This window comes from Cucumis melo, chromosome 6 (genome assembly GCF_025177605.1).
Source record: "Cucumis melo cultivar AY chromosome 6, USDA_Cmelo_AY_1.0, whole genome shotgun sequence".
Lineage (NCBI taxonomy): Eukaryota > Viridiplantae > Streptophyta > Magnoliopsida > Cucurbitales > Cucurbitaceae > Cucumis > Cucumis melo.
Window position 1 is genome coordinate 3,157,377 of NC_066862.1, and position 26,386 is coordinate 3,183,762.

At 32.5% G+C, this 26,386-nt stretch overlaps 3 protein-coding genes across 6 annotated transcripts; 2 read left to right on the forward strand and 1 right to left on the reverse strand.

The window, feature by feature from the left end:
• Nucleotides 1–282: 282 nt before the first annotated feature.
• LOC103483553 (pre-mRNA-processing factor 19) lies at nt 283–8,520 on the reverse strand. Its single transcript, XM_008440245.3, has 18 exons — nt 8,354–8,520; nt 8,172–8,257; nt 7,085–7,156; nt 6,736–6,792; nt 5,926–6,012; nt 5,451–5,598; nt 5,248–5,369; nt 4,975–5,091; nt 4,036–4,131; nt 3,886–3,945; nt 3,297–3,371; nt 3,059–3,163; nt 1,681–1,797; nt 1,521–1,598; nt 1,342–1,438; nt 1,176–1,227; nt 966–1,036; nt 283–821 (listed from the first exon to the last, which is right to left on the reverse strand). The coding sequence occupies exons 1-18, from the start codon at nt 8,364–8,366 to the stop codon at nt 706–708; spliced, it is 1,569 nt and encodes a 522-aa protein (XP_008438467.1). The 5' UTR covers nt 8,367–8,520; the 3' UTR covers nt 283–705.
• Nucleotides 8,521–17,367: 8,847 nt separating this feature from the next.
• Nucleotides 17,368–21,166, forward strand: LOC103483554 (uncharacterized). Of its 4 annotated transcripts, none has more exons than XM_051086043.1 (4): nt 17,398–17,984; nt 18,708–18,743; nt 18,834–20,570; nt 20,699–21,166. In XM_051086043.1, the coding sequence occupies exons 3-4, from the start codon at nt 18,837–18,839 to the stop codon at nt 20,867–20,869; spliced, it is 1,905 nt and encodes a 634-aa protein (XP_050942000.1). In that variant the 5' UTR covers nt 17,398–17,984; nt 18,708–18,743; nt 18,834–18,836; the 3' UTR covers nt 20,870–21,166. The 4 variants fall into 4 exon arrangements, with proteins under 4 accessions (XP_050941999.1, XP_050942000.1, XP_050941998.1 ...); XM_051086041.1 differs by lacking the exon at nt 17,398–17,984 and adding an exon at nt 18,132–18,544 and having other exon boundaries at nt 18,655–18,743; XM_051086042.1 differs by having other exon boundaries at nt 17,368–17,984; nt 18,708–20,570.
• Nucleotides 21,167–22,322: 1,156 nt separating this feature from the next.
• Nucleotides 22,323–25,599, forward strand: LOC103483555 (acid phosphatase 1-like). Its single transcript, XM_017043415.2, has 4 exons — nt 22,323–22,337; nt 22,448–24,248; nt 24,878–25,087; nt 25,182–25,599. The coding sequence occupies exons 2-4, from the start codon at nt 23,875–23,877 to the stop codon at nt 25,357–25,359; spliced, it is 762 nt and encodes a 253-aa protein (XP_016898904.1). The 5' UTR covers nt 22,323–22,337; nt 22,448–23,874; the 3' UTR covers nt 25,360–25,599.
• The last annotated feature ends 787 nt before the right edge of the window (nt 25,600–26,386 follow it).

A 26,386-nucleotide genomic window follows, 5' to 3' on the forward strand; every position in this document is an offset into this window, starting at 1 on the left:
AAGTCAACTAAATTTTGAAAGAAAAAAAGGTTTCAAAAAGTTCTAATTTTTAAAATTTGGTTGAGAATAAGAATAGGCAAACCATGGTAAATCATGAAAGAAAAATAAGCTTAATTTTCAATAACAAAAATGGTTATCAAATATCATCTTAAATTTCAAGATCATTCACTTTCTTGTGGCAAGAAAGAGTATTTGAAGTCTGTGGTGAATTAAACCCTCAAAATCATTAAGTTCCAAAGGGGCCATGCAGTGGCTTCACTTAATAACATCTAATGGTCATAATTAGTAATAAATAATGATGATAATAATAAATAGACAGCCCACAATATTTCATTGGGCAGGAAGTGACGAAAGCAGGAAACTCTAAGGTACATTCACTACCAAAAAGCAACTTTAACGGTAAATGAAAAATGTCAGCGAATATTAACAGTTCTATGGCCATCGTTCTATGGCTACATGAAAATGGCAAAGTAGACACCTCTGCAAAATCATGCACTCATAGAAATGAGAATCAAACCTAATTAGTCCAAACTATAACGGAAAAAAGAAAATGGTGAAAATATTTAGCTCATCTTGTTGATCTTGGCGTACAGAACTCTCCGCTTTGCTTGGAACATTCAAAAGAGGCCTCTGCTTCAGAATCGTCTGAATATAACGAGAAGCTTGCATTCATCTTTTCAGGATTTTTAAATTCTGGATGCGAACTCATGTCTCCATGGCGCCATCCTCCCCAGGCACGCCAAAAATTCGAAGATTCCGATCCATTGACCCGACGGCTAAGTATTTTGCATCCGGTCCAAATTTAAGACAAGTTGCTTTCCCTGAAATAAAGTAGAACCGGAATTTTTATCAACAGCAAGTTTAGATTCTTCGCATAGTTGGTTTAGTATCTCTTCCCCATTTATTAATTAAGGTGATCATATACGTACACACATGTTTGCACATGTGAAAGAGGGATACGTTACCTGTGCCAGACAAATCTGGAAGAGTTTTGATGCAATTCCATTCAGATTTCACACTAGCAACTTGATAAACCCTGCGAGCTCAAGCAAAGCCTCATAGTTAGACTTTGTAGAAAGTACTAAGAACAAAGAAAATGAAGTGGTAAATTAGTGAATACACATTTCATCAATGTGAGGGAAACTTCAAAATGATTTGAAGGGCCAAACGCTTACCTTATGTCTGAGCCAGCAATCGCGAGGTAAGATCCACTATGATCAAAGTCCACTACAAAACAAGAAACAGATGTTCAGTTACTCACACAAACAAGACATGACCAAACGTTAGAAATTAGCTTCCTAGTTATGTTACATCATTCAGCATCCACATAAAACAACGTACCAGAGTTTGTTGGAGTGTCTGAATCATATGGTGCAAATGTACGGAAGTTCTTCAATTTTCGAAGGTCCCACAGCTTTACTCCATCATGAGCTGCAGTCTGCAGTTTCAGTTTTTATTAGTTGTAATCATGTCTATATTAAATTATTAAACCTTTTAACTGCAACCAATTTAACACATACCGCAAGGAAATAACCATTTTCAGAAAAAGATATTGCAGTTACTGCCCCAACATGTCCATCGAATTTGGCCACGTTTTTCTGTAGGCAAGAGCATTAAAGCAATTATTGCACAAAATTGGAGATATGGGAATATATCTTGCTAAGTTAGAGAATCTCGCACCTGACTTTTTACATCCCAAATTTTAACAAGGGCTTCTGACGTGCCTGTTCCAAGGATGAGACCATCAGGATGAAAGGCAGCAGATGTGTAGCCCTCTGTTTCTGAATCCTCAGCAACCTGCAGAGGATAAGATGAATAAATTTTCTATGAGACAACATACCCAATTCCAGCCGACCAACCAAAGAGGTCATACAAATATAAACGGGTGGCCTTAGTTAAAAACTACACCGAGATTTTCTGTCATCAATTGTGACTGTAAAATAAAACTGTATCTCAGAAAAGAACCTTGTGATTATCCTAGAAGTCACTTGCGTGTCCTTAAGATTGGATGGTTCACAGCCTTCCCAACGACATTTATCAACCTCCTCTATTATACTCTGCAATGGTCACCCCTTTACAAATGAAAAATGACCATGTGCTTGCATTTAATTTGTATTTTTTTGTGGATTACTTGGAAGCACTTTTTTATGGCTTTTTTAAACTCATTATCTAACATGCTATGACTTGGTGCAAACGTTTACAATCTTTTCTTCTCTGTTGACCAAATGGAGGAGTCTTTTGTAACCCCGTTGGATTGGGCTACCCAATACGCATAGTATTTGATTTTTCCTAAAGAATATGACCTGGCATTTCTCTTAAAATATGATATTTGTCAACCACTTTGGGTAAATTACATACGTCAGCGAAATTTGTTTCTTATTTAAAAACAAAACATGGGAAGGTTCATTTCATGTAATTTTTTCAAGTATTTGAAATACACTAGGCTCCTTGCATTTAACATATGAAATCAGACTGCTTAGAGACCATACCACTAGTCAAACATGTTAAGTTGGTGAAATGACAAACACGGACTTGTTAAAAAATTGTTTAACAGCACCAGCAGTGCAGCTCATTATTGAGATAAATTCTCGACCTCGATAGTTTGATCGAATCTATAACAATATTTTGCTTTGGGTCATCACAGTTTAAAGAGGATTAAATCTGCAGTATCAGATTTGAGGAAAATGTGTTTGAGGTTCTTTATTGCCCTTGTATTTGATAAATGCTTGAAATATCTGTATTTATAAATAGTTAAATACTCTAAGACCAACTGGCAACTCTTCAGTATTGAAGGAATTTTCCATGTGATATCACATCCCAAAACCTCAAACTATCATAACCGACCGACAGAGTTGTATCATATATTCCGAAATATCTCAACAATTAGACCCCATCTTTGAAAAGCAAAACAAAAAAGACCTAGCACCTGAAGTGTATACATAACACCGTGGCACATTAAAAAAATGTAGTCGACTAGAACAATACCACAACGCATTCAAGACAGTCAATCTCAGAGTAAGCAAATATACATTTATGAAAAGTTAAGCAACTTACTAACCTGGGTCAGGCATAATCCTGAAGCGAGTTCATAAAAACACCATGTGTTATCAAGGGAGGCGGTAACAAAGAAGTCATTGGTAGCATGGACGGTAACAGCTTGGACCTGTAAGATTTTGAATGTTGTCATTCCTTTACAGAAGGTTAAGGCATGAAATTGAGTTGTACTAAATCACAACTGATTTGCTCCTATTTTAATCTTTAAATGATGGCCATTGAAGTAAAAAATGATGACTTACCTCAGCTGTATGATCCTTCAAAATGTGCCTACAATTGTAGTTCCCATCATCAGATTGTTGCCAAACACGGACAGTCTGCACAGTTAGAACAAGGAGTTATTATTACTCAGACACAGTGCAGAAAGTAGCTACGCTACAGTTTAGATTAGAGAAATATAAAATACAGTTCAAATGATATGATATGATCCTTCCTTGGTTATGTTGAAATTAACTACACGTTCATGAGGTATCAAAGAAATTAATTTAATCAAAAATTACATTGTCATGAACCCAAGGTATGAAACCCTAAAGCCCAAACTCGGAAGTCAAAACCAAGAACTCATGGACATAGGGAGATGCAGTTCATTTATATGTTTATGTTATTAAACCTAGCACTTCCTAATTAGTTTCTAAGAGGGCTTTGACACGAGCAGTTCATTTGTATTTCAAAAATAATTTCATTTGGTACAAGAAAACACGATCTTCAAAAGTTACAAATAGTTGATAGAAAGTTTGAAACATGCTTTCTCAAATAAAAAAAAAAAAAAAAAAAAAAAAGATAAAGAAGAAGAAGAAGAAAGAAAGAAAGAAAGAAAGAAAGAAAACTAACCTTATCAGCTGAACCAGTCAAGAATAAATCATCTCGGCCCACAAATTTGACACTTGTTACCTAAACAAACAATGTTCCATATTCCAATTAGCAAAAAGTATCAATAATGCATGTCTCTGGCACTTGAATGCTAGTATCCAGCGAAGGAACCTTCTTTGAGTGGCCACTTAGTGTAGATAAAATCTCCCCAGATGATCGACCAAAAAGAACAGCATTTGTGTCCAGCCCTCCAGTCGCAATGACATCCTAAAACCAGGAAAATAAAATTTCTTGTCTGAGGAGTAAATTAGTGCAACTATTTTTAGCAAAGGCTATATTCATCTAGAAGGAAAATCGACCTTGTCAATGGCACACCAAGTACACAATGCATTGTAGAATGTTTTTAAAGAAAAGGCAAAGTATTATGATATTATCTACAACTCATTGTGAGGGCATAGAAATAATTAGTTAGGAAGTTTAGTAGGGTTTTTAGTTACAAATAGAGGAAGTGGGAGCCTTGGGGAGGAAGGAGGAAGAATTTTAGTAGGAATTTCTATTGTGAGAATTTGGGAGAGATGGCCGTTGGGAAAGGCTATTCTTATATTGTAAATCCTATTATATAGCAATATAAGTTGAGTGTTCTTGTGTCAATTGTTGCTCTTGGAGTTTCATCGTTACATGGTATCCTAACAAAAATTCACCATATAATTATTAAAGCTCTTCTGCTAATTTGCACGCACGTACACACAATCCCTAAGGTTAAAACTCCATTCCTAGTTCCATGTAAAAATTAATGAGTTTCATTTTTCATCAAAAAGGAGGGGAAAACAAGGATCAATCCTTCTAACTATTTGAACTATTATCATTCTGTGGCTTAGAAGTCCAGTCTCAGACAGTTACAATGGAACGTGAACCAAAAGGAATCAACCGTGAAACAAATATTACATGCAAGCCTCATTCTTCTCCCAAAAAATCCCATTGGCAAAATTGAATAAAATAGTCCATCGCATTAGCAAGTATGACTTCAAAAAAATTGTTTAATGAGGGGCTATGTAATACTTATTTAAGAAAAATTATGTGGATATAGGCTGATGCACTTTAGAATCATACCTTCTCATGATGGATGTCAAGAGACAGAATGCCTGGTTTGCTTGTTTTATGAAGTGGATGACTAGAAATCTGGGTGTAATTTTCTAGAGCCTCAACAGGAACCAAAGTGGCAGGTATCTGAGACCAAAGAATCAATCAACAAATTAATGTCCGTTTATCAGGAAAGCCTGTCCCTGACATCTCATAAACAGTCACATCATACATCAAACAATTATCCTTTTATTTAATAGAAAATAATAATATTTAATTGACATTAATTTTTCACTAATATACCTGCCGCCTCTTCCTTTGTTGTGATAGAGCAGCATTACATTCTGTGAGCTCAGAGATAACAGTGTCTGATATTCCTGGACGTATTTTCTTCCCATCAGGACCCAATTCCTCATCCTCATTAACTGACAAAATGAAAAATCGACTCAAATTAGAACAAAGAAATTCATGAAAATCCATGCTGATGGATGATTCAGAGGCCAAACCTCTTTTCCCATTAACATTGACAGCACCAGCATTGGACGAAAACGAAGTTGACGACAAAGGCATCTGCCTCTCTGCCTGAGCAAGCAAGGACCTAGCCTCATCCCGTTCCTTTTTAAGTCTTGCAATCACACGACATGCAGCATCGTGCTAGAAGAACAAAATTATATTAAACCAATAGTTAAGCTTAGGAAAAACTAGCCATCTCATCATGTCTTCAGCACATAGCAAAAAATAAATATGCTTAATCTAAGGCTTGCAAAACATTGCTGGATTATAGAAGTAAGTCATTAAGTATGCTAAAAAAAATTCATCTGAAAATGATGAAATCAATTGGCAAAATCGTGTGGCAAAAATATATAACAAAATCATGGATGGACTATGGAACATAGATGAAAAACAGATACATTTTTCTTTACTTTACACCTTCAGAAATTTGGAATCAACGAAACTAAAATAACAATAATAATAATATACCTGATACAAGGCATGACTAAGCTCCTGTCTAGCCGTATGCAGCTGTTGTTCTAATGCAAAATTGGATAGCACCAAAACATCCCATTCCTATCATTAGAAAAAAACGTATTTTTTTCACTTTGATGAATAGTACATGCAATGATGCAAACAAAAAGACTAAAAAAATTAAGTAAATAACATTTGTGCTAAGCCCATATATCTAATAGGAACAACAATGATGAAAATGAAATACATTCTAGAACCTAAAACATGAGAAAGCTTAAATTTTGACATAGTTTCTATAGAAGGATACAAATCAAGTACTCTATAAAATACATTTATATAGTTTAACAACCAAAATGTAAACATGAACAACCAAACATGACGTGACACTTAAGCTTGAGGGATGGTGATTGTTAGTACTCAACAACCCCATTTTTTATTCTGTTTTTTCTTTTCTTTTTCCCTTTTTTTTTTTTTTTTGCAAAATCATGCCATCAATGACATTATTTCCTTTTTTGGTACACAATAACTAAGATATAAGATAGTAATCTGATAAAGATAAATTACTAGAAAATAAACGCTATAAACATTCGTGATACATATACTTCTCATTATATTGGGGTTTAACCGATATATCTTACTAAAGAGTTAATGTCCAGTTACACACGTAACTTATCAAGGTGATAATACAATGCAAGATAAACAATAAATCCAATGAAACAAAAAAAATGAAGAGTACTGAATTTCCCAGGAGCACGAGAGCATCGAAGCAATGGATCGAAAGGACAACTACAGAGGTAAAATAGATTATAGACCATCATTTCATACATTTTGGAACATTCCAAGCATTCCAGGGATACTAGCAGCTTGCCTGGGCTTGACTATCTGCAGAAAAATTGATGAACGAGCGTGAAGTTAAAGAAGGAGAATTGGAAAGGAGGGAAAATTCAGAAGGAAAATGTATTAAGGCTATCTGATGTCTCTAGCATTTAAAACCTGCACTTTTCAAATTCATCAAATACGCTGCGTAGATTACAGACCACTTGACATTTCAATCAGACACTGCTTCTCCAAATCTACACTAACAATAGCATTGGGCATGCGTGTTTTACAGATAGACCAAAAAGGTCCAAAATATTTAGAATTGAACTAAATAGAATCAGAGATATTTCCATACCTTTCCAGTTTTAATTGGAACAATGTCATCGATGGAAAGTGGTTCGCCTGTAACAGGGCATTTCCCATAGTCCTAGAGATGCAATACAAACCATTTAAACTAATCAAGCGCAATATTTATTTTGTTGAAAAATAATTTCAAACATATCCCAACAAAAGCAAGAAAATTAAAATCCCTTGGAGTAAATCCCTCAAAACTCAAGGTTGTATTAGATTGAAGCAAATAAAAGCACTACAATATAACACGCTTAAAATTCGTCCTTAGACGCAACAAAATATTATTTTTTAGAAAAAATGGAGGTGCATATTAACCTTTAGGTTAAAAATACTTTTGGTCCCTAAACTTTCATAAACGTAACAATTTAGTCCTTGAACTTTGTTTGTAACGAATCAGTCCTTGTATTTTCAATATTGTATCAATTTATACCCTGAACTTCCATATGTAACAATTTAGTACTTTCATTTTAAATTTGTAACAATTTAGTCCCTAACATAAACAAAAATTATCAAAATTAGTTGCCAATTATTAGTATTATGATGTAGACATTGTATTGTATAAAATTGTCGAGTCTCTAAGTAGTCTATTGATTTATTTATGCAAAAAAAAAAAATCTCATTCATTTCCGCACTGTTAGAGGGGACTAAATTGTTACAAATTATAAAGTACAAGGACTAAATTGTCACACATAGGAATTAAATTGTTATAAACTAACCTTGGGACTAAACTGTTACATCTATAAAAGTTTAGGGACTGACAATTGATTTTTAGCCGAATTTTTAATATATTCCGAGCACGTAGAAAACAAACTAAAATGGCTCCAGGTTTCAGAATCCGCAGAAAATCACCTCGAACAAAATATCCTAATTTTTTAAAAATGAAGGAAGAAATGGATTAAGAAGCCCTTAGACCCCGAAGTTCCAGGAAATATAATCCCATGAGCCAAAAAAATATGGAAAACGCACGAATAAAGAACCGAAGAGAAACCCACCTTTACATTACGCAGAGTGAAACATACACAGGGAAAAAAGAACCCTAAAAAAGTATGGAGAAAAGAGTCGAATGGAAGAGGAAGAAAAAGCGAACATACCAAAATGTGTCTCTCGATTAACCGCTTCTCGAAGAGTAATCCAGAATTCCTGGAGACAACTGGCTCTTCCGGAATCTCACCGGAGACTGTAGAGCAACACGATATATATCAATAACAGAGTTCAACACAAAATGAAGGGTAAAACAAGGGAATTACCAGGAATGAGAGACGGTGAGACTTACTGGAGCAGTTCATTTTAGCTGGAGAGATACGGTTTACAAGTGCAGCAGCCGCAGAGCACGATATTCCCAGACAATGGACGGCAACCGGCAGCTCGAGACGAAGCGGAGATGGAGAGATCGGGGAAGCGAAAAAGAGAAGCAGTGAGCTGATACTAGGGATTTTCAAAAGCTTAGCTCCGATGGGCCGGATTTCTTGTATAATTTTAGAATTAGACCCAGCCCATTAACCAAATCCACTTGTGACCTGGGCTGTTACGAGTAGCCCAATTCCATTATTCCAACTTCTACATATTTTTTGCTTTTTAGCTATATATATATATATATAGGGTAATTATAAAAGGTCTACTATCACCGATAGATTTTACTGTATTTGTCATTTTTTTAAAATGTTGTTATTTAATTATTTTAAATATAATTATTCTATGTCCCAATGTTATTCACTTGTGTTGTTTCTTTTTTCTCTTTGCTCCAAAGATGTGTGTTTGTAAATTAATCCTCTATATTTGATTTAATAGATTGAACGTTTTCTTTTCAAAACAAAAATAAACAAACAAATATGAAGATCGACTAAATATCGCCACTAACTTGAGTGTCTCCATCTAGATAATCTTCTTTGAAGAATTTGTGCAGTGGATCAACGCAATATATCCCCAAAACATGTTTAGTCTACTATTTAATTGATATCTTTTGATAGTTGTGTACAACTCAAGTGTCTTTTTTTTATACGATGATAACGGGTTGCTTTAAATACAGCAAATTTTTGTAAAATACCCATTTTTTAAATTTATAAAATATCATAATCTATTTATAATAGAACACTACTATTTTTATTTGTATCGTGATAGACATATGTAGTAATCTATCTTACATATAGGTTGTGATTTTCTGTTATATTTGTAAGTATTTTGAGATGGTTTATCGTGAAAATCATGTTTTCTCTGTAAAATCACCCTTTACCGATCACAAATTAAATGAATGGTATTTTGATAAACTTAACTAAGCCACTAGGATTTAATGGAATCATTGTCAGCCAATAGTTGCAAGTTGCAACCCCCCACCCCCTGCCAATGTGTGGTACTTTTCACAAATATAATGTTAATGACTTTTCCTTATCACTCTGTCATTTGCCAACATTATCCCTTTTCCACTTAAACTATGTTAAATCCAATACCAAATACAACTTATTAGTGGAATCTAAGTGTCTTCGAATGTTTAAAAATTCAATTTTCATGATTTTGTTTAAATTGTAATTCCTAAACAAATAAATCTATTCGCTAGAGAATCTATAATATTATTATTTTAAAAAATAAACTTTGTTAATCAATATTACCGTTGCAATTTTTCATGTTTTAATCGTAAGGAGAACCACGATAGAGTAACAAACTCCATACACAAAATGGGTTTATTCCAACTTCTAAGGTAGAAGAGTGCACTCTAAAATACCGGATTTTTAATGAAAAACTGCAATTTTTGTCGAGTTATGTACCACACAATAACACTACTCAAATTGACATTAAAGAAACGTGAAAGAGTTGATCACAAGAAAGCAACTCAATTGTTTAAATATGTTTTTCAATGCAAACGATATTACCATTTAGACTTACTCTCAAAACGTGACATTACATTTTTCTTTTTCCTTTCGCAACAATTTGAAAAATGGAAGAATTGAACCTTTAACTTTAAATTTAAAAGTGTAAAAATCGTGATAATTGAATTACGTTCATTTAGACATTACATAATTTATTTATTAAAATGAATAACTAGTTGTTTTTATTTAACATTAGCATGTTATTTTAAATGGAACTTTTTTAGGTCAAACAAATCATTAATTTGTGGAACCATAGTTGTGTATGAAATAAAGCTTGGTTTGGCTTGAGAATGTCAACATAAAGTGGTTTTGTACCATTCATTTTTCGCACAAATTTAAAACTAAAATCAAAATTTTTATTTTTCAATGAAAGTAATGATGGATCTAAATACATTTTCTAATGTTTTAATTTTAAAAATAAGTCAATACAAAGAGACCCAAAATGTCATAAAAATAGACCCAACATCGCACCATCATGCCTTGTCCTTCTTTCATTATTTTAAAAAAATAATACAATATTAATATGGAAAATTTTAGCATAGTTGAAATTCAACAAATGGTATCATAGTATATATATAAAAAAGGCAATAAAATATGTTTTTTAAGTTTTACGAACAGACCTCTAACCTACAACGATTCCCTTATAATTCAATGCTAACATTCGATAATTATTACCAACCAAAACGAAAAACAAACGATAAAGTTTCAAGAACGATGGGCCCGAAACAAAGAGCTTAAATCATGCGGAACGAGGTAGAAAAATATAGGAAGAGAATGGAGGGAAAAGGGTTGAAAAAAGAGTATGCATGTGAAGAAGTTAGGTATGGTAAGAAAGAAATGAAGGCAACCAAAAAGAGAGAGAACACTTCAAAAGAAATTCAAATATAGGATTGATTGATGGCTACAACTACAAGGCTACAAACAAAACAACAATTTTTTTGCCATTTGGTCTTGCAACGGCTTGTGGGCCGCCAGCGTCCAACCAAAAGTTATCTCTTTCATCTCATTTGAATGTGACGTAGCCGAATTTGATTAACAGTGACGAATAATATACTTAAAATAATTAAGTGTATAACAACATTTTAAAAAATTAAAAAATATAGCAAAGTCTATTAATAATAGGAGTCCATCAGAATATTTGTTGTATTTCCAATTTGCTTAACATATTGTTACACATTTAATAATTATTTATAAAATTGGTAAGGATGTACGAACCATGTAACATATACAAATTGGGCTCCTCAGTTGGGATCAAAATTTAGATTTAGCCCATTGGGGTAGGTAGGCACCTCGATCTAGAAGCTGAGACTGGCTCGACTCGTCTCGATCTAATTTTCTTATTTAATTGTTGTCATATTTATCATTTCGATCGAAAGTCAATTATAACCTAAAAAATGAAACTTGAATTTATCATTATTTTCGTTAATTTGTTTATTAAACAAAGAAAAGGACATGCTTATTACATGTAAAATGAATTAGAGAAAATGAAAAGGAAAGGGGGGGGGGGGGGGGGGGGAGGTCCCATCTTTGCATTGTCATTTGGGAGATCTAATAATTTGTCAATGAAACCACAAATAAAAAGATGGAGATTTGATTGAAAACTTTTTAGTAGGAATCATTTTTTTATTGTTCAAAGTCTACAAAGCAACTAAGTAGTGATTTAAAATTGAAAACTTACAAACACATGAAACGTAAATTTAGCCTTTTTTTTTTTTTTTTTTAAAATTTAAGTGTAACAATTAATTAAAATACATAAAGACAAAATAATCAATAAAGATTGACTATTTGTATTCATAATATTTTTTTTTGACTACGGTAGATGTATTAACTAAACATACATATTAAAAAAAACGTGTTTTTAATCTTTAGGAGACGATCTTCTGATAAACACTTAGCGTAATTAAGAAAAATATGAATGTAATAAATATTAAAATTGATTTTTTTAATTAAAGTAAATAAACTAGATTTAATTTCGAATTTCGATCACCGGTATATATAGAAATAAATAAATAAATAAATAGTTTAAACACTAAGTTAGTTTTTTTGGTTGATGCAATTAAACCGAATCATTATTGTTGTCTAAAGAAAGCTTGATTGCGTTGCTAGAAAATAAATCATGTGATTATTTGAAAAGACATTAGTGTTCATTACTAAAAGAAAGGGTACCCTATAAGCTCAAGTCATGGGATAATTATTATATCAACCAAAAGAGAAAAATTGAATAGTTTAATCTTTTAAATAGTTATTATAAATTAAAACTAACATTTATTACCGTTAAAGAAATAATTAACATTTAATCCTCTACAATAGCTAAAATGAGTTTAGGGTAATTGGTATGGTGGGTTTACATTCATTTTTGTTTTAACATTTTTTTTCATATATATAGTTTATGACTTTTTAAGTCTAAGAGAAGAGTAATTTGACCTTATAATCATTCGATATAAATTTTAAATTTAAATTTAATTCATCGATTAAATTTTTAAACATTGAATACACAAATCTATTATAGGAAATTCGAAACCTTGTTATACATTTATAAAGTTTGAAGGAATATTAAGTAAACATACTTTTTATAATATATTTGTAATTTAATCTAAGATTTAATTTTTTTTTTTAAATATAGTAAAACGAACTCAAGAATTTAGAAAATATATAACAAAATTATTTTGTTGTATTTGTATATATTGTTATAAGTTTTACTATTTAAAATAAATTTCCTAAAATTTATTGGAGAAAAAGTAAAACTTGTTTGCTACAGTTATTAGTCTTTGTTTATTTGTTTCTAAAATTTTATCTATAACAATTTCTCAATCAATGCAACATTAAACTTTGTAAAATAAAAAAGTAATGCATGTCAGGTACTATTAACTAAAACCATTCAAAAATTTTGTATCACGTGTTAGTAAACTATAAGAAACGAAACGAAACGATACAACTTCTCGTGTACGACAAACAATATATACGTAATAAAAATCAGTAGCTAAAGCCTAACCAATAAAAAACATGTGATGTTAAATACAAAAAATTATTGGAAAGGTCTACCAAAAAATGTGGCTCCTCAATATACACATTAATTCAGTAGTTTCAATAAAACCCTACAATAAGTTTTATTTTATGCGTCAATACAAACACATATAATAAAGTCGTATAAATGCATTCCATAAATGTGTGTCCAAATACCAAACTTAGTTATTTGTTTCTTTATTTTTTTACGATAAATCCCTAACAAGGTCGGCTTATACCTTTTTCAAATACTATTGTATCTGATAATGTGTTCTTATAGACTATGATTATTGTATATGACTAGCTATAACTAAAATTTGGACGATGTAATTTGATGGTTTATTGTTTTAAATAAGATATATTGATTTTTCTAGTAGATTTGAAGAACAATTTCATTTGAGATAATTGTTTGTAGTTAGGTCTTTTAGACATAGGGTTTGATCTAAAATGCTTAAATGAACCTAACTTAATGTAAATTTTTTGGACTCTAATATGCGAACTTATCAAATGATTGAAAAATTAACCTTTCACGCTCGCCTCCTCGATTCTCTCTCTTATCTTCTCCATCTTCTTCTTCACCATCGGACACCCACCACCCCTCTATCGTGGTCTCCTCCGACCAACCCTCCGCTGCGGGTTTACATGTGCAGGTCTTTCTTCTTTTAACTTCGGCGATCGATCCTTCAGTCATTGAGCCACGCTATCCTCCGGGGCCAGCAGTCAACCTGTGATTACGAACAAAAACCCGTGCGCGCATCTACACCATCGACGCCAATTTGCTCCTCGTCAACTATAGCGATTTTTTGTTGCAACCACTAGACTGACAAGAAGAGAGGGTTGAGGAACGAGGAAAGATACATCAAGATTGGAAGATAATAGTTATTTAAAAAAAAAAAAAATCTTTACACTATATTGTTAAAAATATTATTTGATTTGGAAACCAACAATTTATTGAGTGAATGCATAGGAAATAGTATGGTTAAAAACAAATACAATTCAATCAATTATGATTATTAAAGCTTCATTTGAAGAGAAACAGTTCAAATTTGAAATTTGCTTACTTTATTTAATTTGTTGAACTATACAAGTTTTATCCATTCAAGAAATGAATACTCAAATAGTTTTACGACATAATAAAACTTCTTTTTCTTTTTATAAATACTATTTCTTTTGAATAAATTATCTATTTAGTGCTACAATTTTGAAAAATAGACTTAACTTATCTATTTCCTCTCTATATTTTTAAATTATTTTTTCCTTCTTTAAAATCATAAAATATAAACTAAAAATTTATCATTTTCTTGCTACTGTTTTCAAAAACATAATTTTTTAATTCAAAATATCATACGATTAAGATAAAATTATCGTAAATGAAAAAATCAAAACTTTTAAAAATTCCTTCAATAATAACAATTTATTTAAAACAATAATAAGAAAATTGAAAGATTAGTGTACTATAGTGATTTTTTATTAGGAAATGGATATATATTAAACAACAATAGGAGAACCCACAAATATATATATTCTCAAATTTAACGGACTAAATTAAAAAATGAAAACAAAAACATAATTTCCCTTTATTTCTTAAATTAATATTGTTAATTTGACCCAATAAAATTTTAATCTTTTATTTATTTTCAATTGGGCGGTTGATGGCAACGTAAGCTCGAGGTCGCCGCTCGTCGTCAAACGCTTCGTGCCCTTTTAAAATCTAATAATCATTAGTAAAACATATATTCTTACATAAAAAAAAAAAAAATATATATATATATATATATATATATATATATATATATATATATATATTAAAACATGTAATTTAAATTTGAAAAATAAAGATTAAACTATTTTCGAAATTAAAAAAATGGAGGAATGTTCTGTCTTCTGTGAGAAATTATTTTAATAGTTTCACACTTTGAATTTTTCTTCTTTTACAGCTCAGCAGAATCGTTCTATATATATATATATATAATAATTAATAGGAAGGAATTTTGATTTCTTAAATTTCAAATTTGGACCCCATAAAAAATAAACATAGAATATTGCGTTTTATATGTCCTTCAAATAAAAACACACACAATATTTTTAAATCAAATTATCAGTTTATTATTATTATTATTTTTAATCATCAACTCAATTTATTGTTGTTATTATTATTTTTCAATAATGTGGTAACGTCAACTACGTGTAGTTTGACTAAATTATAGACATTACATTTTTAAATATGTAAATATGTAAATTAAAAATTATTTTTTAAAAATAAAGCTAAAGTTCAAATGATATATTTTAAATTATTGGTTTATAAATGAATTTAAATGGGCTGTGTCTAATTTATCATTTTAGATAAAAGACAAAGTAGATGTGGATCTTAAAACCTAAATGGATGTCTCTGGATAGTTATTATGCTTAATAATTGCATAACATTTATATTTTTATTTTTTAATTTCACATCTTACAAGTCCACATTATTGATTTGTCTGGTCCAACACTCGAACTATTTTACTATACATCTATTTCATCTACTTCTGAGTCAGTATGTAAAATCATTCATAAATACAGTCGGTAAAAATATGTATATTTTGATAAAATATTTACAACATATAGTAAAATTTCATATTTTATTAATAATAGATATTAATAGTCTTATATCACTGACATTGATAGATAGTGATATAAGATTATCAATTTATAACATTAGTAACATCGTAATTTTACTATAATTTGCAAATATTTTAGTTTATTTTATTATATTTAAAAATGACCCAATTGAAATACCAAATTGTAAATATTTTAAATTTATATACGGAGATTAAATAAAATTTTAAATTAAATGAACGACAATGATGATATTTTTTCCATCATTTTATAATTTTGTACCAATTAGTTGTCGTGTCGGACTACTACTATTTATCGATTTTGTTTAGACAAACAAAAATTTCACCCTCCAAGATATATTTAGAACAGCTTCTAAAGTCAAAAAGGCAAAAAAGGAAAATTTCATTGACTTTGAGCATAAGTGAAACTTATCTTAAATGTAACTATCAATTTTACATTATATAAGTATGAATTAGGACATGGAAAAGGTGACGTGGATAGATAGATAGGCATGTTGGTTGTTGACTGCTTGTTCTCTCTCTCTTTCACATGCCCAACACTATTTCTTTTTTTGGTACAATCCAAATCAAAATTTCATACTAAATAGCTAATAATATAAAATCGGTAGGAATAGATACGTTTAGTTCTAAATATTTAACCTGTATAATTTCAAAAAACGATGTTTAGATTGTTGAATTGGTTATTATAATAACGATAAATAGTGAAATTTTCATCTTGAAAATACTTATTTTGATAGTTTAAATTTCAGCAAATGTTTACGATCATGCAAAAATGAAAAGTAAAACATAGTAAAGTTCGATTATTTACTATTATTATTAGAAAAAAAAAAACCCTTTAGAAATATTACAGATAAAATGATAGTTCAATCATTAAAAAAATGAGAAAATTGTGGAAAATACAGTTTGATAAATAGTTTGTCAAGTTTTTTTTGATAAAAAAACTCATTAAAAATAAATAAATGATAAAATAAAAACAAATACGAAAACTTATAGCCGTTAATTACGATTTAAATTATTTAATTACCATTTTGTCCTTTTCTAAGAACATATGTCATCAAACTTTTTGTTCCGTGTGAGAATGGTTAGAGAAAAAGATAACATCACATGGGGAAAACAGTGTTCTACTACATTCAATAAAGAATAAACATCGTTTTTCAATTTGCCTAATTTGACTATTAACATCTTAAAAAAAAAATTCAATTCCATTCTATTTAATTATATATAAAGTTTGCCAATTGTCTATTTATTTTTGTTTAGTTGATTGTAGGGATAGTCTTTTTTAGCTAATTGTAATTTCTAATATGTGACTTATTAGTTGACCATACAAAGTTATAGGAATATAGGGTCTCTTATGAAAATAGTATTTAACTAAACAAATGAAACTAACACCATAATGGTTTACATTATATTGATTGAATTCACTATTTATTTTTATATTTATTCTCAATTTATAAATTTGTAATCTACTGTCATGAACAGCATAATTTTAAAACTAGAAAATAGTTTTTTAATTCAAGTTGAGCTGGAATTCAATTTTGATTGATGAAAACCATATTTAAAAAATTTAGAGACTTTATTTTAAATTAATTTAACAAAGCAAGAAAAAAAAAAATGAAAACCCTAATTCAATCCGTATGAATATGAAACAAATTGGACGAACAAAATAAATAAATACGTAGAAGAAAGGATTGTTTTGTTAGGAGTGAAAGAAATTGATGGATCATCAAAATCGGAAATCCCAATTTCCCACTTTCCACCTTAAAAGGGAACTGTTCTTTCTAAAATCCTCTGCTCCCAAAGAACAATACGCGTAGTGGGCTCCATTTCCATAGTGGACTTATATGCGCACCAGCTCACTAACCCCCATTTCTCCATTTCTTTTCGTCATCATCTCCCTCTCTTCAACCCCTCAAATTTTTGTGTAGTTTCTCAAACTGGGTCGTCTCTGAAAATTAAAACATTTCTCTGCCTTTTCGGCCATGGCTGTGGGACCTTCAAACACCGCTATTTCTGTTCATTGACTCACATTTACTCCCCCATTTCTCCATTAAGAAAAAAGAAAAAGGGGTTTTGCAGTTTGCAGCCACGCATTATCATCGTCGGCCGTTTTGGTTATAGGGGGCCATAAAGCTTATCTTGCTTTTCCATGTGCGAACCTGGTTCTGTTCCGTTCTGTTTTTATTTTTAAAAAAGAAATATATTTATTCCCCCCCTCCACTAAGGCATTCGCCTTTCTAGTGTTTTTTTTCTTTCTTTCTTTCTTTCTTTCTTTCTTTCTTTCCTGCATCGAATATATGCTCAAACTTCAAGGCTTAGAGGATTTCTGAGAAGATTTTTGGTGCTTCCTATCTTGTGGGTCTCTCTGTTTTTCTCTGCTTCTTTGACTGGACTCATCTTTTGCTTCTCCTTGGATCCAATTCTTGAGGCAAGTTGAGAAAAGCTGTTCTTTGCTTTGTTTATTATTATTGTTATCGTTATTGTTTGTTGTTATTATTATACTTCTCTTTTCCTTTTCATCATTTCATCTTTTGTTTTGTACTTGTTTATTGAGCTTACTTTCTGTAAAAACTTTGTGTTTTGGTTTATGAGTTGTGGGTTTCTCTCTTAATCATGTTTTAGCCTTTAAAGCTCTGATTTCCTTTCTGGGGTTATAGAAAGACTGTTCACTCTATCTTTTGCCCTATTTTCCCTTCTTCTTTGTTTGATTAGATTGAGTTTTCTTCACCTTCTGTAAAACAATCGGAAGCCATTCTTTAGTTTGATGGAGATGTTTTCCATTGATTCTTCGTGTGTTTCTCAATCTCTTGATTCTGGATCGCATTTCTTCTTTCATAGTTCAATCCCTCTGAGTAAGTTTCTGATTTAGGAGATTCAGAGCAGGTTCACTCCAGCTTCAAAATTTAGCAGTCAATCCAAGACAGACTTTAAATGATTGACTATGGAGGACGAGAGAGAGGATGAAAGTTCCGTTTCCTTACATGTTATGTTAGTCACAGTCCAAAACTCAATACCACATCTCATTTTTAGTTCCTAGATTTAAGTTGCCGTTGCTGTTGTTGTTTTTGAAATTGTTGTGTAATGCTCTTCTTTTTCAGATTCGATCCACGATTTATGGTCTTACGAGAATACTTTGAATCATTGTGTACAGGTCTTAAAGAACCATGTGATATGGACAGAGAAAAAGGTCAGTAGGCGGTTTTTCTCTTGAATCTAGCCTGGTTGTGAAGTAGAAAGATTTTTCAGTCATTCATGATCCTTAATTTACTGGAGATAGGATATGGAGCAAACATCTGTTGATGCTTGGAAAGATCTACGAAGTAAAATCGGTTCTTTCTGTGATAGAAACAAAGACGAGGAGAATTTAGAAAATGGTGATTTGGGTCTGTCAAAGTACTCAATATCAAGAGGGTTGAATAAGAAGTTAATGCTGCCTCATGCGTTGTATTTGAAGTTGAAGCAAAGCCGAATCAGTAGAAGCTATGTGCATGATTCAGCTTTTAACTGTAATATAGGGTTAGACTATCAGGTTCCGAAGTGTATGGTGACTATAGATGAGAAATATATTCGACGATGTTTGGAACTGATTCAGACTAGTGCATCGAAGGCTGCACGTTGTAACGAATCTATAAGCCTTAGCTCTGTGAAGACGAGTGCTTTGACTGAAAGCTTGAGTGTTGATAAATTGCGAACGAGAGGGATGGGTCATATGGAAAGGTTCATTATCACGTGCCCTTCAGCAAGCGAGGATGGCAATACAGTCGTAAGCTCAAACAAAATGTGGTTTGTTGGTTCAATTATGGGAAGCAAGAGCATGATCAACATATTGAAGAGTCCTTTATTGCATCAACTCGGTATCACAGAAGAAACTTCAAACTTGATAAGAATGGACTTGAATGACATCAAAGGCTTCACTGGCAGCAATTTGATGGATTCTCCTGGTGGTGTGGAAATATCTTCATTGAAGAATCTAAACAATGCAAAACCGGAAAGCCATCAAGATGAATCTGATGCAGCAAACGAGAGGTTTTTCTCCACACCCAGCAGAAATTCTTTATGTTCTGATCAGTCTTCTTCGGGCTCAGCCTCCACATTACTTTGTCAAGGTATGCTTCAGTTTACATGGAAGGATGGAAATCCTTATTTCATCTTCTCTGTAGACGATGAGAAGGAAGTCTATGTGGCTAGCTCATCGAAGGTCACATCTGCAAATAATAACGCTTTGGACTATGTTTATTTGTTCTGTTCTGCAAAGAGCGGTCTAAAGGATCACGAGGTTAGAAATAGCAGACCCTGTATTGTTGGCAAGATGACGGTGTCAACTTCTTATGGCGTCTGTCCGAATAATTCGAAAATTGCAGATACTGAATTTGTATTGTTTGGTGGTATTGAAAATTCTGACTTAGAGATTAATCCTTCAAACACCGTCCTCAAGAAGAATAAGGTATTTCCAAGGAAGGTGGCTGAAGTGTTTAGGACAAGTAACTCATCTAAACAAAGAAGCACACTCAATTTGAATAGATCTGGTGCCATGAAGGATTCTTGTCCTTGGGAACCGAACTCAGATAAACTAAACAGCTCTGATGACTTAGTTTGTGCTCGTGATCTTCCCCCCAATCTTGAATTGGCTGCCATTGTTGTGAGAGACCATCTCCCAGAAGATCGTGGCAGTAGGGTTGGAGGTTGGGGTTTAAAGTTTCTCAAACAGGCCAAGGCCAAACAAAGAAACAATTCACTGGATACTTCAGTGCAGGCTGATTGTTGTGTACGAAACAGTGGAAAATGTTCGACGAGCATGGACATTCTCATCCCTGCTGGTCTCCATGGCGGGCCTAGAACAAGGAATGGAGGTCCTTCCACCCTCAAGGAGCGGTGGAAATCGGGTGGAGTATGTGATTGTGGTGGTTGGGACATTGGATGTCCTCTAACAATACTTGAAGGCCAATCGGTCAACGATGATACTTTACGCCAAGCAGACATGCAAGAGTGCAGGGCATTTAACATACATGCTAAGGTATTTACACACACCTTCTCTCCTTATGTTTTTTGCTTTTCGGAGTCATGCGACATGTTGCTTCTCGGAGCATGGAAACTGCATTTAGCTAGATTCATGATGAAAATGCAATTGTTGATATGTTTCAGGGTTATGAGAATGGTCCTCCAACATTGAGGATGGTGAACATCCGCGACGGCTTGTACTTTGTTCATTTTCAACCAAAACTATCGTCTCTGCAATGTTTCTCGATTGCAGTGGCAATCGTCCATTCAAGAAGTCCCGGTCTCAAGCCTCGAAATGTACAGGAGTTAAAATAGCTAGCAAGATCAAGGAAAGTAAGTTTGATGTAATAGTTGACCTTTTTTTTTTTTTTTTTTTTTTTTACTTTTCATAGCATAAAGCATTAGGCAAGTTTGAGCTTTTACACATGAAAATTAGAAGTTTATAACTGATTTGTAATATTGTTTAAACAAAGAAGAAAAACCTCCATAGCTTGTTCCATTTTTGACCCTTACAACCTTTTCATCTCGACGAAGCCCATAAAACATAAATAGAGAAATAATTCAGTGCAGTTGATGCAATTTGATTTAATGTTAATTTTTCATCTTCTGAAACTCTTCGCTTAGAAAGTTATGGATTGGAAAAGTTCTAAACTTTGGTGTCAAATGTTAGATAAGTTTGTGCGTCTCCATTTCAGCTGGTGGGACATGTTTGAAGAGGAATTGGGTTAATGTCTTTTGACTTTTTGGTTTTGAAGTTGACATCCAATTACGTGTCTTCAACATTTATCGTTGAGGACCCTTTTGTTTTTATTTTTTGATATTATAGTTTTGTAAAGGCTATTTGTGTAATAATAAAATAATAAAATATGGAAAAGTTATTTGGAATTTTTATGCCCTTTAGAAAGTAAGTCCAAATACGTATTTTAACAGAACTTATAGTTATAGGTTCATTTATTTATTTAAGTTTAACAAGACCTTCCGACTCCTAGTGTTACATTCATATTCCAACAACATATCTCCCGACTCCCCTAGTGTTATGGGGCCGAACTAAGGTCCTAACACCTAACCATTAACCCATACTATATTTCAACAAGTGTTTTTTTTGTTTGTTTTTGGCATTAGATTCGTTTGACCCATTTTATATCTTTTTTTTCTTTTTACTTAATATCAATTTATTATGTTATGTAATCCTTTATGTTACATTGTACTAAATTTATGTTTTTTTAGTATTTGGTGGGGGCTTTGGGTCAATACTCTCAAAACCTATATGTAATTTGCAATCTAAACCATCTATCTTAATACCCCTTTTGTATATATGTTTTTCTATACTCATTTCAAATAATAAATTGTTTTTCCTTAGTCTGTGACCATAACTAAAACACTGTGTCATCGTCAATATACGATGCATTATAGTATGTTTGTTAGTGGAATTGATTTTTTCTTTTTGTTATAAAAGGTTTAAAATTTTGAACCACATTCTTAATAAATAAGGAATAAAAAATAATTTTAAATGAAAAGGCAAGTTTTTAATTTCATTAATTTATCACTATTATTATTTTTATTGATAAAAGGGAAAATGAGAAATTTGTGATTAAGCTTAGGAGATTTTGGATCAATAATATAGTCGACTCATTACAATTAGGCCCAAAATTATCCAGCCGCATATTGGGCCCTAATAGATTTTGGGCTTTAAAGCCCACGTCCGTCCATCATCTCCTCTCTAATTGCATATAAATAAAGCCAAAACCCTAATGCTCGTCATCGGGCGGAAACACTCCATCAGGTAAAACCCTAGTTTCTCTTCGTCACCCGTTCACCTTCTTCCTTCTCCTTTTCTTACTCTATTCCCATTGTTTTGCTCTAATTGCTAATCGCTGGTGATGTGGTGTATAGGATTTTCTATATTTTGTTCCTCTTCACCTCCCATAACCAGCTAGATTGCAGGCCAACCTTACCCCTTTCCCAGATGGTAGCTTCGAATATCATCTCTGTCAAGGTTGGGACATTCCTATATGGATAGTCACTCTCTTTTCTTATGGTATGTTGCATAATGTTGGGTCTAGGTTAATTTGACAGCAAAATGGGTTTCATGAGGAATGTGGTGCTCCCAGACTTAGTCATGTATCATTTCTTAATTATAATGGTTTGATACAGTTACAAGTCTGGAAAATCGACGTAGTCCATCGTTACAGATGTGTGTAAAATTTCTAGCTCACATCTGTTCCATTTGGTCTCTACATTCATATTATCGTTCTTAAGCTTACCACGTTCCTCGTTAGAAATCTTCTTGGGTCAATTATATATTAGACATATTAATCCTGATTGGAAAGTGTGTTTTCAATTAGAGACTATTGTTCAATTTGGCTTGCTCAAAGTTGCTTTGCACGTTTAGGGTTGATACCGTTGAAATGGGGTTTTAGACTTAATAAGATTTTGAATTGGTTAATAAAAAATTTCAGGATAAGAACGTTTGATCTAATAAGTCATCTTTGAAGAGAGTTTTGATGATTGAAACATAAGAGCTTGTAGAGATTGCGTTTAGGAAGAACGGATTGGAGATGTAGAAACATTCTTATTAATCTGTGATTTAATCTTACTTTAGGCTGGATAATGCCTGTCATTACGTTTGTTGATCGTGATATTTCATGCTTAGTCTATGTTGAATTTGATGCTTCAACACTGACCTGTCTCACATGCGATTTTGCCGCCAACTTCAAGTTATTTGATTATCTTAATTGAAAATATGGAGATTAATTAAAATGAAGAATTAAAGGGTTATAGGTTAAAATCATATTATCAAGGAAAATCAAGTCATTGTCACTCAATATGTATCCTTCAGCGTGATAAATTTCTTAACTTTCAATCCATTTTGTTACTATATTTCGTTAATATTGAATTGTTACAAAATTGAAATTACAAACTAAATTTGTGAGGCCAACGACATATTTGGAGACAGCAATTTTCAATCATGATATTAAATCATTTCAAACTTATTGCAAACATGCACTAAATCATTGATGTGTCACTAAAAGACTTAAATTCGTGTGAATTTATTTTGGCAACGTTGACCTAGTAGTTGAATATGGGATTAATTTCAAATGAGAGTTGGTTTGTAACACTTGCAAATGTAAAAATATGCATAATTTTGTGGTGAGTTTAGAAATAGAAAATTCCGGTTGTGGTGTCACACTACTCCTTACATTCAGGGTCCATGTGATCTTATTTCGCTCAAATAATTGACTCTATCCCCTTATGATCTTTCCCAATCTTCCTACTTAAACGCTTCTATATTCCACTTCCATTTCACAATCTAGGACAGAATGGCAAAATTCTTATTATCCATTTTTATTTCCCTCTTGATCACTGCATCAGCTTCAGACTGGAACATTCTGTCCCAGCGGTCCAAATCTGGCGTCAAAATCAGCCTCAAGAACTACTGTGAAAGCTGGAGATTGAACGTTGAGCTTCATAACATTCGATTCTTTCGGGTGGTGCCTGAGGAATGTGTTAGCTACATTGGCAAATATGTTACTTCCACTCAATACAAAGTCGATTCCGAGAGGACGATTGAAGAATGTGTTGTGTATCTTTCTAAGGGATGTGATCTTAAGGGCGATGGCACTGATGCTTGGATTTTTGATATCGATGATACCCTTATTTCCACGGTGCCTTATTACAAGAAAAATCAATATGGGTATCTTTCTTTTCTTCTTTTCATCATACCCTTTACTTGGTTTTGTGTTTTGAATTGATTGTCTAGAGATTCTGTTTATGATTTTCACTATACTATACATACCCTTTGTAGTTCAGTGTTTTGAATCGATTGCCCAATGAAGATTCCACGTCCGAAAGATGGAGATCCCATAATCTATATGAAATACATGATATACTTCTGAATTAGTTATAGGATGGAACTCTATGATTACCTAATATTGTCTGTAGAACCTGTTCAATTTCTACTATACCATCATACCTCTTATTTGGTTGTGTTTCAAATTGATTTTCCATTGAAAATCCCACATTGGAAGGATGAAGAGCTCATGATCTTTATAAAAAAACGATATAGTTTTCTCACAGTTCTGGGATTAAACTCCTCCATGGTTATTTAATATTGCCAGTAGAATCTGTTTTGATTTTCACTATACTATGCATACCCTTTATTTGGGTTTGTGTTTCGATTGATGCTGAAGAACACAAGGAGGTGTTTATGGGTTCATAGAAGCTGTTTGTAATTTTTCACAATACATACCCTTTATGTGGTTCTGTTTAATAGTTTGTAGAATCTGTTCCGAATTCTGATTGATTGGAATGGAATTATGATAGTGGTAAGAAATTGAACCTGACGGACTTGGAGGCATGGATGAGCAAGGCGAGTGCACCAATTTTGGGGCACACATTGAGGCTTTTCAATTTGTTGAAAGCAAAAGGAGTGGACATCATCTTGATATCAGCAAGAAGAGAAGGACTGAGATCAGCCACCATTGAGAATCTTGTTCAAGTGGGTTACCATGGATGGACCAATCTCATCTTAAGGTAAGTCAGATTCACTGTCCGTAAATCAGAATCATCTCTGGGGCTTTTTTGTGAGTAAGTGATGAGTTTGTTTGTCTGTTTGATTGATTCGTAGGAGCCCTGAAGATGAAAACAAGGGAGTGGAGCAATACAAGGCAGATGTAAGAAGGAGATTGGTGAATGGAGGGTATCATATTTGGGGGATTGTGGGAGATCAATATAGCAGTATTCAAGGAAGTCCGAGTGGAAGAAGGACATTCAAGCTTCCAAATCCAATGTATTATGTACATTAAGCTATTGAATTTTGTCTTGCTTTTGGATATTTTTCACTCCCATGAATCATGGTGAGGAAGGGATTGTATTTTTTGATCTACAGAGAAAGAGGAAGGGGGAGGAATGAGTAGAGATTTGATGCGAGTGATGTGATGAATAAGTTGATGGTGTATTTTGTTTTGATATTGTTTGGTTTTAAACCATGTTGGACCTTTTCAGTGATGATTTAGATGAGAGGTGGGCATTTCCTTCATTTCGAATATTTGAATTATACATTGATTAAGATATATATTTTCGACCAAAAGTTAAAAAGAAAAGTCAGAAATCTCCTATCAAATTCCACTACAACTAGCAGAAATTAAATTTTACCCTACAGAAAATGGAATTTTGAATGCATAAGGACTGTTCAAGGGATTTACAATAGTGTTGAACCTTTTGCGTTGAGGTTTCAGACAATCTTCAAGAGGAAGATATATGAACTCCTGAACATATCTAAACTCTGTTTGAAGGCTTCTAGTTTTTCTTTTTAACAAGAAACAAACTTTTCTTTCATATATGAAAAGGAAAAAAAAAAGTTTAAGGAGACCAAGTCCCATGGGGAGTGAAATGGAAAGAACAAGCAACCAAACCTCTACCCATAGAATGAAAGCCAGAAGAGAGAACCATTACTAAATCAGATGTAGAGAGTGGTTCAACTCCCAAACAAACTGGAAATTGGAAAGTTTCAAAATCAAACCCTTACTCACACTTTGGAACTGGCTAACAAACCTCGAACAAGCTCAACTGGCTGAGAGTGCAGTCTTCACTCTAAGTTCTACTTGGCACGATTTTCTTTTTAGTTTTTAGTTTATGAAATTTATGTTTCTTTTCTACTAAATTTTGTACCATGCTTTTCACATTTTTTTCCCCAAAGAAACACTCAATTCTTAGTAGAATTCCAATTCTAAAAACAAGAAAAAGTTTTTAAAAACTACTTTGGTCAGTTTTCAAATTTTGACTTGTTTTTCAAAAACATTGATGAGAAATGGACAATAAAACAAGGAAAAT

Bases quoted from the DNA above. Each gene is read 5' to 3' on its own strand.
- LOC103483553 (XM_008440245.3), bottom strand. The intron at 1,798-3,058 runs GTTAGTAAGTTG...TATCCTCTGCAG, and splicing joins CAGGATTATGCCTGACCCAG to GTTGCTGAGGATTCAGAAAC. The intron at 1,439-1,520 runs GTATGTGTTAAA...CTGAAACTGCAG, and splicing joins AAAATGGTTATTTCCTTGCG to ACTGCAGCTCATGATGGAGT.
- LOC103483555 (XM_017043415.2), top strand. From the start codon at position 23,875: ATGGCAAAATTCTTATTATCCATTTTTATTTCCCTCTTGATCACTGCA. The intron at 24,249-24,877 runs GTATCTTTCTTT...GAATTATGATAG, and splicing joins TACAAGAAAAATCAATATGG to TGGTAAGAAATTGAACCTGA. The intron at 25,088-25,181 runs GTAAGTCAGATT...ATTGATTCGTAG, and splicing joins TGGACCAATCTCATCTTAAG to GAGCCCTGAAGATGAAAACA.
- LOC103483554 (XM_051086041.1), top strand. From the start codon at position 18,517: ATGAAAGTTCCGTTTCCTTACATGTTAT. The intron at 18,545-18,654 runs GTTAGTCACAGT...CTTCTTTTTCAG, and splicing joins TCCGTTTCCTTACATGTTAT to ATTCGATCCACGATTTATGG. The intron at 18,744-18,833 runs GTCAGTAGGCGG...TACTGGAGATAG, and splicing joins TGATATGGACAGAGAAAAAG to GATATGGAGCAAACATCTGT.